At 45.8% G+C, this 19,253-nt stretch overlaps 1 protein-coding gene across 5 annotated transcripts in view; it reads left to right on the forward strand.

Annotated features, from left to right (window-relative positions):
* The window catches only part of LOC144762305 (exportin-5-like), a 2,106,094-nt gene that overhangs the window by 1,585,511 nt on the left and 501,330 nt on the right, over positions 1–19,253 (forward strand). For all 5 annotated transcript variants that reach the window (XM_078647454.1, XM_078647456.1, XM_078647455.1 and 2 more), the window contains one exon: positions 13,872–13,931. In XM_078647454.1, the coding sequence (XP_078503580.1) occupies positions 13,872–13,931 (60 nt within the window). The remainder of the gene's footprint in view (positions 1–13,871; positions 13,932–19,253) is intronic.

The raw sequence follows: 19,253 nt of genomic DNA on the forward strand, positions 1-19,253 counted from the left end.
TTTAGGTTTGGGGGCTTGAACCCGCCTCTCTTCTCCATTGGCAGGCTCTCTAAACGGAGGCCAGCCATTGGAGGAGAGGGGCGTCACTCGTTCAAGACGGAATTCGGGGGGGTGTTTTTGGTGTTCTTTCTCTCCCTGACGTCATCGGCAGAGAGCAGCCCCTCATCACGCTGAATGCACGCCCAAGTCAGCTCTCTGATTGGTGTTCCTTATTAACCAATCAGAGGGCCGACTGGCGCGTGCAGGCAGCGTGAGCTTTTCCGTTATTAAAATCATACCTGTAAGTTCCATAATGGAAAGCTAAACCGTGGTCAGGATAAGCTACTTTCGCATGAAGTTGGAAAACTTCTGAGTTCTGCTTCGGTATTTGTGTTATTTTTGAAACATTAAGCCTGCCACCTTATCGCTCACTTTGTTAGCCGCTTATGTTCGTTTATAGGTAGGGCTTGCTTTAGTCTTTGCGTTCAGTGCCTAGGGCATGCTTTTGTCTGGACCTGGAAACAGTGGGTTTTGTCCCTCTTCTTTTTCTAGCGCAGAAAACCCATAACACTCATGAGAACGGACAGCGGTGGGGTGGTGTACTTCCGGGAAGCACTGGAGCTGGACTTGTACTTCCGGCACGGCATCGCGGCGCTCTCCAGCTTTCTGCTGCTGGCTCCCGTACGCAGCCAGTGGAGGGGACGCTCCCCTCCGGCGCTGCATGCTCCCCGCTCTGAGGCCCAGTGGCGGCGGTGGCGGGGCGAGCTGAGGCCGCGGCGAGTGAGATATGGATAAACTGACCATCATCGCAGGATGTCTCTTTCTAGCCGCCGACATCTTCGCCATCGCGAGCATCGCCAACCCCGACTGGATCAACACCGGCGAGTCTGCAGGTGAGGAGGAAGAAGTAGGGGCGAGGTCGGCGGTAGAGGATGCTCTACAATTTGGAGGGCTCTGCAGCATTAAATATACTGCAAGATGCCATGGCATCAAAGTGTGTGTGTTCGGGGAATTAAAACTGGGGTCTGCGAGTGAGCAGATTTACGGCCCATGGGTGTCTTTACCAACGAGTGTGGTCATTAACGGGCTTTGATCCTCTTTAATCTGTACATCTGTCCCCTTGTTTCTTCTCTTCTCAAGCTGGGGGTCTCTGTATATAATTACGCAGATGACCTCCAGCTTGTTTTTGTTTTCAATCTCTCTTCTTCTCCCGATTCTATTCCCAAGTTCAGTTCCACCCTTATCTTTATCTCTGAGTGGATGAGCGCCAACCATCTTAAGCTCAACCCCGATAAGACGGAACTTGTCCTCACGGGTGGCCCTTCTAACCCTTGGTCCCCTGCACATTGGCCCCCTTCTTTCGGTCCCCCCCCCACGCCCTCTTCCTCTGTCCGTACCCTTGGCATTAAAGTCAGCTCTGACTTAACCATGCACAGCCAGATCAGCTCTGTTGTGTCTTCATGTTTTCTTTCCCTCCGTCTCATCCGGAAAATATCTCGCTTTTTTACCATCGACGCGCTTAAAACCATAGTCCTGGCTTTAGTCATCTCACGCCTCGACTATGGCAATGGCCTGTACGCGGGCATTCCCTCCCACGAATCCCGACGCCTACAGGCCATTCAAAACCAGGCTGCCCGTCTCATTCTTTCCCTCCCCAAATCCTCTCACATTACCCCGGCTTTGAAATCCCTTCACTGGCTGCCTATCCGCTTTAGATCCCTTTTCAAACTTGCTTGCTTTGCCTTTCGTGCCCACTCTCGCACTGCCCCCGCCTACATCACTTCCCTCATTTTTTCCTATGTTCCCAGCCGCACCCTCCGCTCTTCCTCTCTTTCCCTTCTTCACATTCCCCGCTTCCGTAAATCCAGATCCGGGGGCACTCGTCTCTCTGTCTTGGCTCCCCAGTTCTGGAACAGTCTTCCACTTCATCTTCGCTCCATTCCTATCTTTAGCCACTTCCGTAAAGCCTTAAAAACTTTTCTTTTTTCCTTGGCTTTCCCTTCTTAGGTTCCCCTGTGTTCCCCTCTGTGAGTTCTGATCCAGGTCCCCCAGCGCCAGGAAGCCGCTTGGCAGCAGTGCGCTTTATTAAATATTGTTTTCATTTCATTGTTTTCATTTGATGCTGTTGGGCGTGTAATAAATGTAGGCAGAGAGTGCATTCAGAATATGTTTTGTATCTGGTTACCTGAAATCCACATAGTTATGAAGGACCTTCCTTAAGTGTGCTGTTCAAGGGCGCTTCGATGCCTGTGTGCCACAGCGTTCATAATAGTGTGGTGGTTCTGTAGTTCTCACTACACGCTATATAAAACTTTATAAATAAATAAAATGCCTGTCTGGCGGTAACTGGACGCTGGCATCCGGTTCTAGGGGTCTTCAGAATTACCGAGTGGTGGTGGGGCATAGTAGTCGGCCGGACAAAAGCAATGCCCGTGTGGACGGTTTGGATGTTAGGTAAAATGGGAATAATGGCCAGGATTCCGTAACGTATGCCTGGAAGTGTGTGGCCCTCTACCTTTGAGCTGATGGTCATCAGAGCAGGGGTTTTCGGCCCGGGGTCTGCGATTTATTTACACTGGTCCACTGATAAAGTACACTGAGCCGAAGGTGGTTTTATGATTGGAGATACTTGAGCACTGTCGCTGGAACAGTGCTCAATGCATGTTGTTAAAGGGATTCCGTTGCAAGTATGGTGCTTGTATTTCGATGTCGTCAATGTTTTGTGATTTTAACTTCTTCCACTATCGAGGAGCGGGAAGATGGGCGTGAGATGATCGTGCATAATTGTAGTCCTTGTGTTTTAGTATTTATTAGAAGTTCGGTACCTGTTATTTAAGGCTGTTGACATTGGAGCAGGTAACTGGCTCGGCCATTAAGTATTTCTTGATTCATTCGTTTTTTTTCCTGCAGCCGCGGACATAGACCCTAATGGCACTGTTTATTCATAGGAAAATATGCTTAATACACTTTATAGTGCCGAAAAGAACCATAATTGCATTCACAATTCTAACACTTTGTTAAGTTTGAAATATCCAGGTTTGCGTCCAATGTGGCTCTGTGTGGGTGGGTGGCTCTGTGTGTGTGTAGGTGGCTCTGTGTGGGTGGCTCTGTGTGTGTGGCTCTGTGTGTGTGGCTCTATGTGAATGAGGTTTCTTGCCTGACATTGTTCCCTGTCGCTACAGGAGTAGCTTGCTGTTTGTCCATTGCTCCAGCCCTTGGTGAAGAGGAGGAACACCATCTGTGTGGCCGCAGAGGAGGCGCGAGGCGCGGCTCCGGGACTGCGAGGCTCAGCGTTTAGCCCCATCAGCTGTTGCCTCTTCCCGTGTGAGCCGCGCCCCCTCCCAGTGCCCGCCCCCACCAAGCTGCTCTTAACCTCTCGCGGCCCCCTCTACGCGGGTGCCGCTCGCTGTGAGGTTTCTTGCCTGACATTGTTCCCTGTCGCTACAGGAGTAGCTTGCTGTTTGTCCATTGCTCCAGCCCTTGGTGAAGAGGAGGAACACCATCTGTGTGGCCGCAGAGGAGGCGCGAGGCGCGGCTCCGGGACTGCGAGGCTCAGCGTTTAGCCCCATCAGCTGTTGCCTCTTCCCGTGTGAGCCGCGCCCCCTCCCAGTGCCCGCCCCCACCAAGCTGCTCTTAACCTCTCGCGGCCCCCGCTACGCGGGAGCCGCTCGCTGTGAGGTTTCTTGCCTGACATTGTTCCCTGTCGCTACAGGAGTAGCTTGCTGTTTGTCCATTGCTCCAGCCCTTGGTGAAGAGGAGGAACACCATCTGTGTGGCCGCAGAGGAGGCGCGAGGCGCGAGGCGCGGCTCCGGGACTGCGAGGCTCAGCGTTTAGCCCCATCAGCTGTTGCCTCTTCCCGTGTGAGCCGCGCCCCCTCCCAGTGCCCGCCCCCACCAAGCTGCTCTTAATCTCTCGCGGCCCCCGCTACGCGGGAGCCGCTCGCTGTGAGGTTTCTTGCCTGACATTGTTCCCTGTCGCTACAGGAGTAGCTTGCTGTTTGTCCATTGCTCCAGCCCTTGGTGAAGAGGAGGAACACCATCTGTGTGGCCGCAGAGGAGGCGCGAGGCGCGGCTCCGGGACTGCGAGGCTCAGCGTTTAGCCCCATCAGCTGTTGCCTCTTCCTGTGTGAGCCGTGCCCCCTCCCAGTGCCCGCCCCCACCAAGCTGCTCTTAACCTCTCGCGGCCCCCGCTACGCGGGTGCCGCTTGCTGTGAGGTTTCTTGCCTGACATTGTTCCTTGTCGCTACAGGAGTAGCTTGCTGTTTGTCCATTGCTCCAGCCCTTGGTGAAGAGGAGGAACACCATCTGTGTGGCCGCAGAGGAGGCGCGAGGCGCGGCTCCGGGACTGCGAGGCTCAGCGTTTAGCCCCATAAGCTGTTGCCTCTTCCCGTGTGTGCCGCGCCCCCTCCCAGTGCCCCGCCCCCTCTCACCTGATAGTCTTTTAAGCAAGAGCACAAACGCGCATCGCGGGACGCGCGCGGGTCGGAGCCTGGGGCGAAGCCTGGGCCAAGGGTGGGCCCGTCCTAGCCCGTCACAGACCGGAGGAGACCGGACCGGGCGCACCCCCCTAACATCTAATCAAAGGTAAAAATACTGAGTAACAGTTCCTCACGAGGTACAGTAAATAAGAGTATAGCACTCCCCCGAACGTCAATTTACTAACTCAAGTTCTCTACACCTATTGTTACCTGGCAATCTAATATACAATGTCCACAAGAAGCTCCAGAAGTAAGACCATGAAAAAAAACATAACAACTACTGTGGGTCCTATTGAACAATTTTTACACAAAGTAAATGAAACCATAGATCACACAGTATTGCTGATTGACCGCCGCGTCTCATATGAGCTGGATCAAGCACGGCGCTCATCGATGGGTATTTTGGCACAGGCTCAAACCCCAAATGTGGTACCTTTAAATAAGTCAACTTTGGATACAAATGTTGAAATTCACGCATTACCAAACACTGTTGACCTATCAGTAACTTCACAATTGTCTAATTCACATTCATCACAGGATTTTGAACTGACCCTCGACATCTTTGCAAGCCTACAACCAACAAATACTGACTTCACACAGTCAGAACTAAAAGGCATAAGGGAAGGAGCAATCCCTAAAAAACAGAACCATTTACAATTACAATCTAATATTTCAGAACACATAAGTGTCACAAACTCGGATACCGTTTTACCCTCTAGTCAACAAATTCAACAGAACACCGACATTACAGAATCCTCCAACAACATCTTTTCCGACGTCCTCATAGTTGAAGACCATGCGAACAGATTCAGTACCAAACAGAATCAACAAGAAAAATCGATTCCTCGCATGGAAAAAAGCACAAATCAGCCAAAAGTAGATACATCTTTGTTAAACAAAATTTCGGAAATAATAAAACATCAACTTCAACCCCTACAAAAAAGTCTCGAAATAATAGAAAAACAAGTGGCTATATTAATCGCCTCTGCCAAAACAACCACCAACCCAAGGAAAAACGATCTTCCTGTTTCCTTAGGCGTTGCCACTAACCAAGGAGAAAGAAACGTAACTAACTCATCAAAACAACCAGTCAACAAACCAATTACTACTAACATCATAAATACCATCACGAAAACGGTGAAAGAATCGGAAGATAATTCAACTAATCAGATCAATTCTGCGAAAACAAAGCCTGATCAAAACAATGTAAAACCCATTTCTAGTATTCAAAACCAAACAACTACAGATTCCATTTCAACAAATGCTAATCAGATAAAAACTTCTTCGATTCCACCTACTGTAAATACTCCTAGATTAGATCAAACACAGATCCATAACAGTAAACCTGGACGATCTAATAAGAGATTGCCAAAGGTAGTAAATCTCCCCCCGGAAGCAGCTCCCTTTGTAGTTATACTAACGGGTGTCCCCGAATTAAGCAGAGACACGGACGAACCCACCTGGTCTCTACTAAATAAAGCGCGATACTGGTTAAATATCAACAGGCCCAACCACTCTAATAACAACACCAGAATAAACACGGTAAGAAGGGTTCCTTGGATAGGCCATCAGCCAAAAACAATCTCTGGAGACTGCATAATCGTAAACTTCGAAAATCCACGCGCAGTCGATTACATTTGTTCCTGGGACACTTCAGAAAATAACGAAGGAATAAACGTCAAACGCCTATCCTTTTTCAACCCCCGACAAAATCACCGCTTTGAGGACCCCAGTTGGCCATCAAATTGGTCCTGGAGTCAACCCGAGCAAGGACCAAGAAATTGGCATCAGGGTAACAGAGGACAAGGAAATATCCAAAGGTTCCACCCCCAGGGGGATTGGGGATATGAACAAAGAGAACGAGGTGACTGGAATAATTTTGGTAGGAGATCATATCAACAAACGTACAACGAACCATGGTCGGGAATTCCGACCTTTAATTACTTTAGCTGTTTAGATATGGTCGACTGACCATCATCACAGTCCCACACGCCAAGTCAACTGCACAAACCTAGCACGCCACTACCTTCACCACCTGGTATCTCTATACCAAATACTTTAGGAAAGGCCCAAAGCCCATTACAACTAAGAACGAAAGACGCTACCCCAAAACCTTTAACTCAAAACGAAGAATGCCAGTTTAAAACCAGACAACATTATGTCAATCTGGCCTCAGCTCTGCAGAAACTGCCACTATCTCCCTTAAAAAAGCGAATGCCTGAATTGGTCCAGATTGCAGACGAACCAAATCTAATGGTATATGAAGTATCCCCTCCCCCTACGACCCATCCTATCGACAATACAACCAATGTCGAGAGGAACCTGTTATTCTGGAATGTGGCGGGTCTCGCAACCAAGCACAAAGAGAAAGCCTTTTTGGACCTGGCCCACACAAACGATTTAATAGGTCTTCAGGAGACATGGCGGAATGACCCAGTCCACCTGGTGGGATACAGAACCTACTTCTCGCAAGCTACAAAATCACACTCAGGGAGAAGTAAAGGGGGCTTAACAACATACATTTCGAACCTTTGGCCCTGCCAGGAAATAACGCCTATAGCTCTTCACCAGAACTATCAAGTAATCAACATTAAAGCAACTAATCAAATTTCCTACACAATAATAAACTTTTATAATAATATGAGCTCGGCGGACTTACTTAAAACACTAAGCGAAATCACTGAAGTAATAAACATTCAAAAAATCAAATATGCCAAAGTCACACACTCAATAATTTGGGGCGGAGACTTCAACTTACATATCTGCGGCAAAAGTAACACACCTATCTGTGGGATTACCGATGAACAAAATAACCCTGTAACTCATTTTCTACATACGGAGGAAGGAACTAATATACAAGCCGCTATGTTTGAGATGGATCTAGGGTTTGCGAATATGTTAATGTCACCAACAATCCCATTCACGTCAACTTTTCATGGTAGAGGCGCTCAAACAACAATTGATTACATCTTGGTCTCTATCATTAACGCAGAACGCATAAAGCACTTTGAAGTGATTAATAACGTACTTAGTGACCACTATCCCCTTAAATTAACATACTTAGAACCTGATCACCACAAGAATCCAGCAAAGGACCATTCTGCTTTACTGAGTCAAGAAAAACTTACGTTAAACAGGCTGAACGGCTTCACCCTAAAATGGGGCATCTTAGACCAAGAACTGACCACTAAAAGAATAGTTGAAAAATGTAGGACACTTATCGATAACTGCTTAAATCCTTCTGCCACTGCGGATGAAATCCTGAGCGACTGTGACAGAATAGTGAACACCATAGGAAATGAATTAACCAAACCTAGAAAACAAAACAACACACTAAGAAAAGGATGGTTTGATACCAAGTGTACAAAAGCCTATTCTAATCTAAAGAAAGCCCTAGCAAAGAAAGAACGAAATAGGGAAGAGATAGTCAAATTAAGGAAATCATACGCGCACGCACTTAAACAACGGAAAAAAGAGATACAACTTAATCTCTGGACTCAGCTTATAGACAGCAGTTTGCTAAAAGATAACCTAGCATTCTGGAGAATAGTCAAAACCCCATTCTTGGCTGGGAACAATGTGGGCCCATCCTTAGACATCGCAATAAATGCGGAGGATTGGGTGTTGTATTTTGCAGGGGTCTTTGGAGAGGCAAAAACTGGAGACCTAATTTCTCGACCTGTCCTTCCATTGGTGAAATATCCGATAGATATACACTTTACCATCAACGAGATACAGAAAGCTATTAACTTGGCAAAAAATGGCAAAGCTCTGGGTCCAGACTCCGTTCCAATGGACCTCTACAAATTTCTTCCTGACCTTTGGTCCCCACTTTTAACAAAAGTACTGAATGCAGCCAAGGAAATCAATCTCCCTAACTCATGGTCAACATCAATCTTGGTCCCTATTTTTAAGAAAGGCAACAGAGACAGTCCCTCCTGCTATCGACCCATCTCGCTCCTGGACTCAGTGGGAAAGATGGCAGGAAGGATACTTCTCGATCGTCTCCAGGAGTGGTCCAAGGAACAAGGGGTCCTTTCAGACCTTCAATACGGGTTTAGGGCTGGCCTGAGCACCGTGGACCAAGTTCTGAATTTAACTCTATTGGCCGCAAAATATACAACTGTAAAAAAAACTAGTCTCCACATGGTCTACGTTGACCTTACGGCAGCGTTTGACTGTGTGGAACATACCAAACTCTGGCTAATAATGCTGGAAATGGGGATTGACTCTGCAATAGTGGACTTTTTACGTGAGCTATACTCTGGCGCCACAGGCAAGGTAAGATACGGGCTGGAAGGACAACTTACGGATAGCTTTCCAATACAGAAGGGGGTCAGGCAGGGGTGTGTATTGGCCCCCTTCCTATTCACGCTGTACACTAATGGTTTAGAGGCAGCAATGTTACAGGGAACAAAAGACTTTCCAACAGCAGGCCGGCGACCAATCCCGGCATTGTTATATGCCGATGATGCGGTGATCCTCGCTCGAACTCCGATTCAGCTACAAAGAGCTTTAAACAACTATTGCTCTTTCATGACTAATCTTAACCTGAAAGTTAACATAAAGAAAACCTTTGTGATGCATGCTGGTAGTAAGGGGAAAAGGATGAAAACAATCTTTGTGGACAACTTACCGCTTGAAACAACAAAAACCTATCCATATCTTGGTATCATCATCGACGAGGAATTCAAATGGAAAGACGTAATCAATTCCCCCAAGCTATCGCTTATACGAACAGTGGGCGCTCTAAAAGCCTTCTCTCTGCGCCTAGGGAAAAAACCCCTGGTAGAAATGTTAAAGATTTATAATGCAAAATGCATTAGCACGGCCATATTCGGAGCAGGAGTTTGGGGAATCGCAAATGCTGAACAAATTCAAAGAATTGAAAACACCTTCCTCAAATTCTTACTAGCAGTTCCTAAGAGCACGACCACCTTCGGATGCCACCTAGAACTTGGAGTAGAACATATCTCCGACCTTATCAAGATCAAACCCATAATGCTATGGCGTAGAATATGGGCTACGGATGAATGCACACTCACTAGAGCAATTATTGAGGACTGCATGAACCTAGAGCATATGGAAAAGATAAAGTGGTTACATTATGTAAAAACCTTCCTTGCAGATATTGGCCTTCTGAGGTTCTTCAACGACCCACAGTCAGTAACAGACATAGCTAAAAAAGAGCTAAAAAAGATATGTCTGTCTCACTTAACCCAACTAAGGCTGATGACAGAAATAGGCAAACCATCAGTACAACATTGTCTCATGATACAAACTGTTCCATCTATACAACCATATCTGCAGCAAGACCTGACTCAATTTGAAAAGTTATTGCTCACCCGTTTCAGGCTCAATCTTTTTCATATCATGGTTTCATTCCCCACCCAGAACAACTGGACACATAACACAACAGCGTGCCCTTGTGACTTTCTCTCCTCAGTCCACAATCCATGTTCTTTTCGTTTGTACTTTTTATTCACCATTCCGTAAGAGATGGATATTACCAATTTGAAAAGTAATGAAGATCAGAAGATGTCGTCCAGCATTTCTGGCACTGCAGTTCTTGGAGAATCCCCTAGTCTCAAAATCTGTGGCACACTATCTTAGAATGTGCCTTAAACACCGTACGAATCTATGAGTAATCTGAGAACTTTTCTTAACACTGATTCCAGTAAATGTACTGAACAGAATAAGAGACCTTATTTTTTAACATATCATGAATTTTTTATGTTCTTGTCTATTTTTAATGGTGTTTTACTGTGTAAATTTGTACTTTTGTGGCTTTCATATTGAAAACCGAATAAAGATATTTGAATTTGAATTTGAATGACTGTGTGGGTGGCTCTGTATGTGTGTGTGGGTGGCTTTGTGTGGGTGGCTCTGTGTGGGTGCAAATGCAATAGGTCTCGCATTTGCGAGCGATTAAGCTATTGGCATTGTAAATGACAGTGCCATTTATTTATATTTTATAAACAAAAACATAAATAAAAATAATGTCACGAGCAATGTCAATAGCTCTAACTTTAACAATGCCGAGACCATTGCATTGTAAATGCTTGTTAAGTATAGCTACCTTGATAAAGTCTTTATGGAAAATAGCAATACCTCCACCTACCCAATACTTCCTGTCAAACCTTTGGGTTGCGATAGCTTTCGGGAAGTGCCAAAGTAATGGAAGGAGTGGCGCTGAGTTTGAGCCATGTCTCGGTAAGAAACCTGAGAACAGGTTTTTCGGAGGTAAGCAAATCCCAGACTTCAGTAGCATGCTTAGGCGAAGATCTAACATTGCTCAATAAACATTTCCACATCTGAGCGGATTTGATGGCGGGATGTTGGAGGGGGGAGGGTACTAGACTATAGTTCCTAACCACCTGGTATGGGATGAGTTGTGTCACTGACTTCTGCATCAGCTCAGTGCTTTGGAATTGACAATGCCTACAAGAGAAAGGACCCTCTATATTAAAAAAAGGCCCCAGACATGCCACAGCAGCTATTAGCACAATGAGTAATCTACTAGAGTCTAATTTCAAGGAGTTCCATAGCTGAATAAGTATATATTTGCCCATGCACAGTGTCTGACCTGAAAGATGCAGGGGTCCTGGCTCCTGGTGACGGCTGGGCAAGACAGGCTTGCCTTTGGCGCGCCGGTGGCACACCCGCTGCTCGTCAGGGGAGCCATGTGTTTAATTATGAGCCAGGGATCAGCTAGACTGCTAACTCTGTAGCTCCTCCCCTAACCGGGAATGAGGCTGTGTTTGTGTTTGCTCTCTCCACTCAATGACCTACACTTCTCCCATCGGCCAGCCGAACTCGCCAGGACATTAGGCAAGTAGAACATATTTAGTACTTGGGCGAGAAACATTTCAAAGGGAAATTTCTTATCAGACTATGTGACTTGGGTGGCTTGAAGGCAGCTGATGGCATGCTAGATGTGGACCACAATATCTTACAGTTACAATAAGGGGTTAAGTCCTTAAAACGAGGGAAAGATTGAGTATTGATTACAAAGAACACATGTACCTCTACTGTGTGCATTTTTTAGATAAAATAAGTTTATCATAGTTCCACAGGAAATTTCTTTAACAAACATATTGTTTAGTTTAAGTACATCAACAATAATGCATTTTGGGTCAAACACTCAATGAAGCATGTGTGAAGAAAAGCATAATCACATTTCAGATGATTGTCAAAGACTGTAAGAAAACTATTGGAAGATGGAGAACCAGCACAAGTGAAGAAAAGGAGGTCTAACGGTAGTTGCAGCGCTGAGATATCGTTGGATAAAGACACAGACCTGAAAATCAAGGAGAGTAGAGTAAAGGAGACCGATATTGTGGAAAGACTTTTCCTTGGAACTATACCCACAACAGGGAAGTTAAAGCCAAAGGTGCTCCAGGCAGTTTCCTAATGGTTACATTTCAAGTAGCTCCAGTCCCTTGGTTGTAGTGTGGTCCTGTTTCGAACCCACAAGCTTTTGTGGTTTCCTCTAGACAGGGATCTAGTGAGGACTGTGTCTACATAACAAAGGGTAAAGGACAAAAATAAAAATTCATGCAAGACAATTGTAGACTTTGGTTTAATCCCATATGAAAAGTGGAAGGAACCACTCTGCGGCATACCTTATAATCACGGAACATCACTTAGGCAAATGTGGTGAAACTGTCCAAAAGAAAGAATTCTGTCACAGAAACCTAAATAAAAGTACTGTATTCAAAAAGCTCTCACATGTTGTAGGTGAAGAAGGTAGATTATTTTGTACCTGGTTGCTTCTATTGTGAATAGCGTAGCGGTGCCGTAACACGATTAAAGCCCGTTTTGGAAATGGCCATGATTCAACCTCTGTGTGGGCACTGTTGCAGTGAGGTGCAAGATTCCTTTACAGGCACCGTACTGCAGCCGCTCTACACATCTATGCTAGATGAGTTCCTAGACGTCAGGAACAATAGGCAATGTGGCACTGGCATCTTTATTAAAGGAAAAGATGTTGTTGCATCCTGTCCCATCACGCATCAAATAAATCAGAAAGAAGACATCATGTTTAAATCCAAACGTGCTAGAAAAATATTTAAAAAACAATTTGCTAATTAAATGTGCTTTAAACATGTATAAGCACCTCCACTACCCAGAACCCCTAAAACTGAATACAATCAAATGATGTTTTCCATAGGCATGTCGCCTTGCCTGCAGGGAGAGCATTGCTGTCACTTTCAGGCTGCCCAAGGAACTCCACAATCTACGTATGAAGCACAGTGACAATTAGTACTTTGGTTCTTCTTGACGGCAGTCTACTTAAGGATGTAGCCCTTAGCATTTACATCCGTACTTCTAAGCTTCTAATGGGAACTATGATGAACCTGAAGTACTTATCTTGGACTCACTTTTAGGTGCAATGTTTGTGCATCTGTAGTGCAGCCTGATTATCTTGATGCAATGACAGATGTCATTATCTCTCAGTGGGAAAACAGAGTTGGGTAGGATTAGGAAAGTACAGATTCCATTCGTGAACCCCTCCGAGTGCGTGGGAATGCGAGGATGGAGGTGTGCAAGGAACATCTGACATGTATCCTTGCATTTACTTTTTTAAATGTTTTTTTTGCTGCTCCTGTCTCTTAAAGGGACCATGGTTGCAATAAAAAAACTGGTGTGATGTGAAGGTCATTGGAAGGAGCAGGCAGCGGTCTCCCAGATGGCCATGTGTCCCCATTAATACCTGAGCCCATGTTACCTCTTGGACAGCTTCCATTTTGCAAGTAGTTACCACCTGGTTTGGGGATTTGTTGTACAATCATTGGTTTACGACCAAAGCTAAGCTGGCAAACCATTGTTTAGATTCATTGCAACCATGCAGGGCACGAATTGGGAATTGGAACACACATGAGAGGGTTATGTGCACACCGAGAATGCTGTAAGATGGTGTAAAAAGCAAGGAAATGTATGCTTGACTTTATGGTTTCGAATTGTTTTAGGAATTTTCCCCTACGAAATGCCGCAGTGCGAAATGCACTGGGAGTAGAATCATAATAATTTTGGAAATGATGAATTCAGCTGAATTAACAAAGATGAAGAACGGTGATTGATCCCTGAATACAAGTCTTATAACTTCATTAAATAACTAATTACTCCTTGACCTTTAAATATATGTGATTGCAAGGAGAAAGGGGAGAAGCTAAAATAAAAAAGGGCAGTTGTTGAGCTAATCTGTATGGGATTGCAGTAGGGTTTCTATGATAATTGCCCACGGAGTTTGAAGTTTGTTGAGTGCCACATTCCGGGACACCGAACCTATGCTCCCAGAAATGTCAAAAATTTGGAATGAGGATGTTAAAAAATTGAGAATTTTGAAGAGATTTCTCTACAGGAGAAAGAAAGTGCTGCCAATGTTCTAATACAGGTTTTTTGTTTTACCAGATGATTGCTATAAAGCTGAAGACAAGGCAGAAACAAGTGCAGCTGGTGAGCAGTGTGATGGTAAGTACAGGCTCTGTATTGGGAAAATAAACTGGGTCAAATGTTTAGCATTGGTATATATATGGAGGTCAATATTGGCCACTAGTTCGTGAAGCATGATAAGCTTGTGAGCATGCCAACATTTTCCAAAGATGGAAAGTCTTTCCCTACCCACACAAACCATTTTATGGATATTTACTACTGTAGATTCTTTACAAGAACCCTTTTGGTGACACCAGACTTGGTGCAGTGCTGGCAGACATGAGGACTGGGCGTCATGCAGAGGACCGGAAGTTGCACACCATCCCCATATAAGTCATCCATGCGCCGATGACGTCACTTTCTTTTTACCACCCCTCCACAGATGTAATATCAGCAGCTGTGAAGAATTTGTTTCTTGAGGTTCAATGCTATGCATCTGTTATTGGCCTGGGAATCCATGTGTCTACCTAACTCTTTTGGCTTTGATCTGTCTGGGTCTTGGCATCATCCTGTGTAGGTGGCCTACTTGCAATCAGATTGTCTGATGTGTTTGAGTAAAGTGCTAAATTCCTCCAGGTGCAAGGTCTGCACACAAATGCACTCTAAGGCAATCCATAAGCTAGAAGCTAAATTGATTGTGGTGGCCATTAATAGGTTGCAGTCAACTTGAAAATCTAGGCTCCACTCCTTTCTTGCTCCCAAAGCCATTTGTTTACATACAGACAGATTTAATGATCACTTATCCTCTGCCACAGGCAGAGGACAAGTGATCTGCTAGGAATATAGTAGCTTTTCAGTAGTTTACTTTGGCCATTTTTCTAGGTTTATCCATTGCTGCAACACTTTCAGCCTCCACGGCGCACATGGCACATTTAGTCATCTCCTTCTGATACTGCATACCTCACATCTCTTTGTGCGCCTAAGAACTTTGTGGTTCAAATGTCTCCTAGTAGACTGTACAAGAATATTATACCCTCTTCTTCCCGTGATAGGCAGTGAAAGTGTCTAGACACATTGGTATTTCTTTTTCAAAGGAAGTGTAATCATGTGCTACCACTCTTGCTTGTGTGTTGGCAAGATATTTCCATTTATTATGGTAATAGGTAGCCCTGGCAGTACCCAGCCTGCTAGGTCACAAGTGAGATCCGTTGTCTGGGCTTGTTGGGCACCTCATGAATGCCTCTAAGCAGCTAATGCAGACCTGTATAAGCACTACAGATGCTGCCTCACTTTACAACGGATTCCATTATCATCCTGGTAAGGTAACCTTGTATGAATACAATAGAGTTTTGAGCAAATATTTGGGAATACATTTTGGGAATATCCTTTGAGGCTCAGTGCCTAGTTGAGGAAAAGGCAGACTAGTCACTGAAGAAGTTCAAACAGAGCTGGGTTACAGTGAGATCTTTAGGATTCACCTCACTTTCTAAATTGTTCCACTAGCAATATTGAATGTTTATGGGGTATACCAGTTTAGAAGTCAATAGCAATAACAATAGACACCTCAACAGTGTTATAACCCCAACAATGCCAGAAGCTTAAGCAAAGGCAGACTGACACCATTGCTCTCTTCCTCCTCCACCTGCACACTAGTAAGCTTCTCCTTGTCCTCAAACTTTTCAAAGGGTGACCAAGGCATAGAGTCTTGCAGTATGGTGGCCTTGCTCGGCACCCCAATCTTATAAGTGCTGAGTGCTTTATGCAGATGCTCCTTTGATCCATCTGTACATAGGGAGTTAGATTAGGACATCAGGGCCAGAATTGACTAACATAGTGCTGACTGATGTAAAGCCAAGATATTTGAGACCAGCAATTTACAATGTCATGCAACTTTGACATTAAGAGTGGAAAGCTCAACACTGTACGAGCACAAAATTTCAATACGGATCATTGGATATATTACTTTTAAATAAATATGAAGTTATCCAGTATTGGGGTATCTTTCATAGATTCACATGCCTGAATCATTCCCCGTCGCCGAGGCGGGAGTCCCACGGTAAATAAAAAGCAGTGCAAAAAGCACATTATAGTAGTAGGCCCTAGAAAAAGGCCTGAGCCTAGGTTGTAGAAGCCTATCTACCTCATTATGCTAAAAAAAAAGGCCAAAGTCTTTGCACCAACCAATCAGCTTACAGCACCCTCTAGAACCCTCTCTGCAGAGCCAGTTCTCCTCAGATTTTCACAGCACGTCGTGTGGAAGGGAGTCTCCCTGAGTCTTGACTCAGTTTTTTCTTCAGAGCTTCAGGATGTCTGACAAGAAGGCCTTGTTTAGACCTTGTAGAACCTGCGAAAAGAAAAGGGTCCATGTGGATGACCAACATAAGGACTGTATTTATTGTCTCTACCCTAAACATGAGGCAAAAAATTGTAAAATCTGCCGCACCTTCCCTTCTCAAACCTTAAGGGATAGGGAGAGTCCTTTTGTGGCTGAAATCCTCTTCTATGGATGACGATGACAAGGCCTCTACCTCCAGCAAAAGGTTGAGGTCTAAAGAGGATGATTCAAGTGAGGGGAGAAAGCATGCTAAAGCCTCCCAATCTACTTCAGGCTCTTCACAGAGATCTCCACATTCTGTCTCTGGAGCCTCAGCCACCAAAGATTCTTCAAAGAAAACCGTGAGTAAGAGCTCTGCTGTCTCTCCCTACCAGTGACTACTATCTCTACTTCGACCTCTTCTTCTATGGCTATGATCTCCTCCACAGCTATCACTTCTCCTATTGTTTCTACGAGAATGTGTATTGTGACTAAGAAGGCTCTCGTAGACGACCCGTCGACGACAACATCATCGTCAACGAAGCTTTCGTCGAATAAGAAGATCCCGTCGACGAAGTCATCGACGCCACGGTCGCCGACTGTCTCGTCGACGAAGAAGCGTATCCCGTCAACGACATCGACGACGAGTCCGTCGACGGCTGCCCCGTCGACGTCGAGCCCAACGTCGTCGACCTCGTCGACGATGATCCTCCCGTCGACGACGACATCTTTACAGCTAGCAACTGCACCATTGTCATCGGTGCCATCAAGACCAATGGATTCAGCTTTGGTTTAGCCTATCGCTGTGAAGCAGGCTTTTTCTTCCCCACTTTCAACAAAGACCTTTCAACTGGTATCTTACCAGAGGCAACAAGGTTCTTATATGTCTCCGCTTATGCCCTCTCATCTTCTAGAATCTTACTCTGATGAGGAGGAAGAAGAATTTGATGACGACGATAATGAGGGAGCTTTTGGAGTAGCTCGCCATCCATCCGAACTCGTTATTGAGTGCCAGGATGAGGATGAAGACGATACTCATTCAGGGCACTATTACCAGGAAGATATTGTAAAACTTTATTTTTGTAGCAGGAAGAGCACGGATAACACCAGCCCACGGACTGTAGTTCCAATCTGCCGAGTATACACTTACATAAGTCATAGCTGTTTTCACGGCCCATCAGCCCACATCCCGGAGGCTGGGCGGTGCAACTTTGATCAATCAGTCGAACATTTGATATGGTTATCATTTCGGGCTTTCCATAACAAGTCGGTAACCTGCATTTTATTATTTAGGACCCTCCCTCCCCCCCAACTGTGCCCAGTGTAACTGAGATAACATACCCCAACATATAATTTGCCACATCCTACCCTGTTAGCACCACAATTTTGCTACCTCCATCCGACTGTCGGAGTCTCACCCAACACCACCTCCCCCTCCCGACGTTTCCCCCCAGAACATTCCATTTCCAGTCCTTTCTGCATAGTTTCCCCTTTATGCTACAAACCTCTCCCCTCTATGACTTTACCGGGTCGGATTTGGTCTTAAACCTGTCGATTGCCCTCCGTATTCGGCCTAACACACCTCATTGCCCTCCCTCAAGTCCATGATATGGTCTCCATTTTGCCCAGACCCTCCGGAACTTTTTTGGGCATCCTCTCGCCTTATACGTGACCCTTTCCGCCACCATGTAGATATCTAGACCCGTTCGCCATTCCTCTATGTCTGGTGTCTCTGCGGCCCCCCAGTGTTTTGCTATGTCTCTTTTGGCCACCACTAGTGCTAGTACCAGAAATATGAGTTGGTAGCGCGGCAGGTCCACTTCGTTCGTCATGCCCAACAATGCCAGTTTTGGATCTCGCGCTATGTCTACCCCTAGGACTTCCCCCAGTTCCGTGAAGATGAGTGTCCAGTATCTTTGTATATTATCGCAAGACCATATAGTGTGGTAAAAATCCCCTATCTGTTGACAACATCTGAGACACGTGGGGTCAGTTATTTTCCCTGTTTTGAGGAGACGTACTCTATCAAAGTATGTCCTGTGGAGCACGTTCAACTGAATGAGCCTCAGTCTTGACTTAATCGCTACCTCGCGTGGGTGCATCAGGACTAACTCCCAATCTAAATCTTCCATCTCCCCCACTTCCGCCTCCCACACCCCTCTTAGTTTTGTTAAGTCTCCTAGCATATTATTTGTTAGTGTCTTGTATGTGAGTGAGACCGCCTGGTGTGTTACCTGTTCTTGCAGGAGTCTGCCCTCCAGAGGTGCGTATTCTGGCAAGTCCGTGAGTGTGATGTGTTGGGCTCTCCATGCATGCGCTAATTGTGTGTGTTTGAAAAGTTGTGAGTGGTTTAGACCATATTCCGCCTGTAGCATGTTGAACGATTTCAGTTCACCCTTACATATGACATCTCCTATATGTGAGATGCCAATGTCGTCCCATCTTTGGAACCCCTTCATTTTGTTTAATTCCGTCAACCAATGGCAATGCCACAACGGTGTCTGTCTTGTCGGTCTCCTTTCCCATCCCATACGTTTTGTTGCTCGTGTCCACGCCCGCAATGTAATAATCAATGTCGCCGGTAGGAGCGACCTCCGCACCTTTCCCCCATATAGGTAATGGAGTACATTACGTGGTGACAACTTTTGCCGTTCCAGTGCGTACGTCGGGTGATCGGCCGGGGCGTGAATCCGGTCATTTATGGGTGTCAGGTGTTCCGCCCAGTAGTACGCCTCTAGATTGGGCAGGGAGATCCCCCCACTATATTGGTGCCGTTGGAGTGTCTGGAGGGCAATACGTGGTTGTTTCCCCAACCACAGGAAAGAACGTAAGTCTGCATGTATTTTGGGTAGTGCAGTGGTCGGGAGTGGGTAATACTCATTTTGGAGTGCATAGAGGAACTTGGGAAGTGTGACCATTTTATACATTGCCGCCCTGCCTAACAGGGTGAGCGGCAGTTGCCTCCATCGGTCATGACTCTCTCTACATTTCTGCCGAATGAGAGCGCCCTGTCTAGTGTGACATATACCCCCAGGTATTGAAACCCCTCAGTAGTGGCGAGCAGTTGTTCAGGCAGGATCCCCCAAGTGTCGGCCCCTCGTGGATCG

Source organism: Lissotriton helveticus, chromosome 6 (assembly GCF_964261635.1).
Source record: "Lissotriton helveticus chromosome 6, aLisHel1.1, whole genome shotgun sequence".
NCBI classification, from domain to species: domain Eukaryota; kingdom Metazoa; phylum Chordata; class Amphibia; order Caudata; family Salamandridae; genus Lissotriton; species Lissotriton helveticus.